The 2,519-nt window shown below is 68.1% G+C and overlaps 1 protein-coding gene across 1 annotated transcript; it reads left to right on the top strand.

Annotated features, from left to right (window-relative positions):
- Positions 1–18: 18 nt before the first annotated feature.
- On the top strand, positions 19–2,518 carry DBNDD1 (dysbindin domain containing 1; the record flags this gene model as incomplete). Its single annotated transcript, XM_026039609.1, has 4 exons — positions 19–67; positions 537–677; positions 1,256–1,417; positions 2,451–2,518. Coding segments are annotated over exons 1-4 (420 nt in total), but the record flags the coding sequence as incomplete, so codon positions are not given.
- Position 2,519: the final 1 nt, after the last annotated feature.

Genomic DNA, 2,519 nt, shown 5'->3' with positions numbered 1-2,519 from the left:
CCGCGGCACCGCGCCGACATGCAGGCCGAGGCGAGGGGCGACTTCTCCGGGCCCGAGCAGCTCCCCGGTGCGTGCGGGCTCGCGGCCGTGCTGCTCCCGGGGGTGCAGGGCTGGACACAGGTGGGAGGCTCTGCCCACCAGTGCCAGAGGCTGAGTCTGGCGGAGCCACCGGCACGGGGACGCACCGGAACRGCGCAGGTCCCCCCGGAGCAGAGCAGGGCTGGGGACATGCTTTCCCTGTGCAAGGGTAGGGTGTCCCATTGCATCTGTCAGCACTGGGATGTGCTGGAGCCAGTGCCGGGAGGCAACTGGGGCTCAGCCGGGGCCATGCCCGCTGTGAGGGTCCYGGTCCGAGTGCTGCCGCATCCCCTTGGCCCTCGCTGCCTCTTCCTGGGAGACAAAACGCCCCTTGTTTGGSCCGGCCTTGAACAGGCTCCGCTTTTGTCTCGCCGACACAAAGGGGCTGCGGGAGGGGGGCCGGCGGCTGCCGCGGGGCTCGCGGCGCCGCAGCTGAGGCGGCCGGGCCTGTCTGGCAGAGCTGGGCAAGGAGGTGCGGGGGCCGGAGCGGGCGGCCCCGGCCCGCGGCCCGTGCGAGGAGGCAGCCAGCACCCCCGCCGAGGAGCAGGGCGGCATCCCCATCCCCAGCGCCGGGCTGCTGCATGTGGCCGAGCGGAGACGTGAGTGCGGCCCCCGGCACCCCCCGCGTCCCCCAGGGTCCCCAACAATCCCTAGGGAGGTCCCTGCCTGCCCCAAGGACCCTGCAAGCTCCCTGGGGTCCCTCACCTGCCCCTGGGTCCCCTGCCTGAACCCAGAAACCTGGGGACCCTGGGAGCATCCCTAGGAGTCCCCTGCCTGTCCCCAAGGCCATGGGGCCGCTGCCATCCCTACGGGAACTCTTGCCCCTTTCCTGTGCTCCCCGCCTGCACCCAGCACCCTAGGGACCACAGGAGCTCCCTACGGCCCCCTGCCTGTCCCTGGGGCTGTGGGGACACTGCGAGTATCCCTAAGGGCCCCCTGCCTGTCCCCAGGGCCATGGGGACACTGCCATCCCTCCAGGCATCTTCTGCCTGTCCCCCTGTGCCTGCGGTCCCTCACCTGCACCCAGTGCCATGGGGATCACACGAGCTCCCTGCACTGCCCTGTGTGTCCCCGGGCCTGTGGGGACAGCGCTGTCCCTCGGGGCATGCTCTGTCCCCGTGGGTGCCGTGTGTCCCTGTGGGTGCCGTGTGTCCCCACGGTGCGGCGCCGCCCGCAGAGCCGCTGAGCAGCGTGTCCTCGCTGGAGGTTCACTTCGACCTGCTCGACCTCACCGAGCTCACCGACATGTCGGACCAGGAGCTGGCCGAGGTCTTTGCCGACTCCGACGAGGAGAGCGCGCCCGGCGACGCGCCCGGCGGTGAGCGGCCGCCACGGCCCCGGCGCCGTGTCCCTGTGTCCCAGCACTGTGTCCCAATGTCCCAGGGCTACGTCCCAGCACCATGTCCCTGTGTCCCAGCGCCGTGTCCCTGTGTCCCAGCGCTGTGTCCCCGTGTTGTGTCCCAGCACTGTGTCACCATGTCTTAGCACCGTGTTCCAGCACTGCGTCCTCATGTCCCAGCTCCATATCCAGCACAGTATCCCAGCAGCATGCTCCAGTGCCATGTGCCTGTGTCCCAGCACGGTGTCCCCATGTCCCGGTGCCATGGCCCTGTGCCTCAGCATCCTGTCTCAGTGCTGTGTCCCCGTGTCCCAGTGTTGTGTTCCTGTATCCCAGCATCGTGTTCCAGCACCATGTCCCTACGTCCCAGTGCAATACCTCAACACTGTGTCCCTGTGTCCCAGTGCCATGTCCCTGAGTTGAGTGCCACATCCCAGCATTGTGCCCTGTGTCCCAGTGTCAGTCTGTGTGTCCCACCACTGTGTTCCAGCACCATGTCCCTGTGTCCCAGCACCACACTACAGCATGGCATCCCTGTGTCCCAGTGCCATGTCCCGACATTGTGTCCCCGTGTCCCAGCACTGTGCTCCAGTACCATGTCCCTGTGTCCTAGTGTCATATTCCAGCACTGTGTCCCCATGTCATATCCCAGTGTCCCGTCCCCGTGTCCCAGCACAATGTCCCTGTGTCCCTGTGTCCTGTTCCTGCATCCCCGCACCGTGCCCCAGCTGATGCCCGTATCATGTCCCCGTGTCCCAGCACAATGTCCCTGCATCCCAGCACCGTGTCCCTGTATCCCTATGCCCTGTCCCCGCACCATGTCCCCGTGTCATTTTCCTGTGTCCCAGCACTGCATCCTGGTGTCCTGTCCCTGTGTCCCCGCACAACGTCCCAGCACCGTGTCCTCGTGTCCCCGCTGATGCGTGTATCATGTCCCGGTGTCCCCGTGTCCCCGTGTCCCGGCACTGTGTGCCCCGTCCCGCCCCGGTGTCCCGCTGAGGCCGGTGTCCCGCAGGGCTGGTGGCGCCGGGCGCGCGGCCCGGCTGCCTGCGCTCGCCCTCGTGGACGCGGGCGCGGGCCGAGCAGGGCCGCGACAAGAAGG

Source organism: Nothoprocta perdicaria, unplaced genomic scaffold (assembly GCF_003342845.1).
Source record: "Nothoprocta perdicaria isolate Ctin4 unplaced genomic scaffold, notPer1 scaffold_234, whole genome shotgun sequence".
Taxonomy (NCBI): Eukaryota; Metazoa; Chordata; class Aves; order Tinamiformes; family Tinamidae; genus Nothoprocta; species Nothoprocta perdicaria.
The sequence above is the reverse complement of the archived record's forward strand: the minus strand, read 5'-3'. Positions and strand labels throughout refer to the sequence as shown.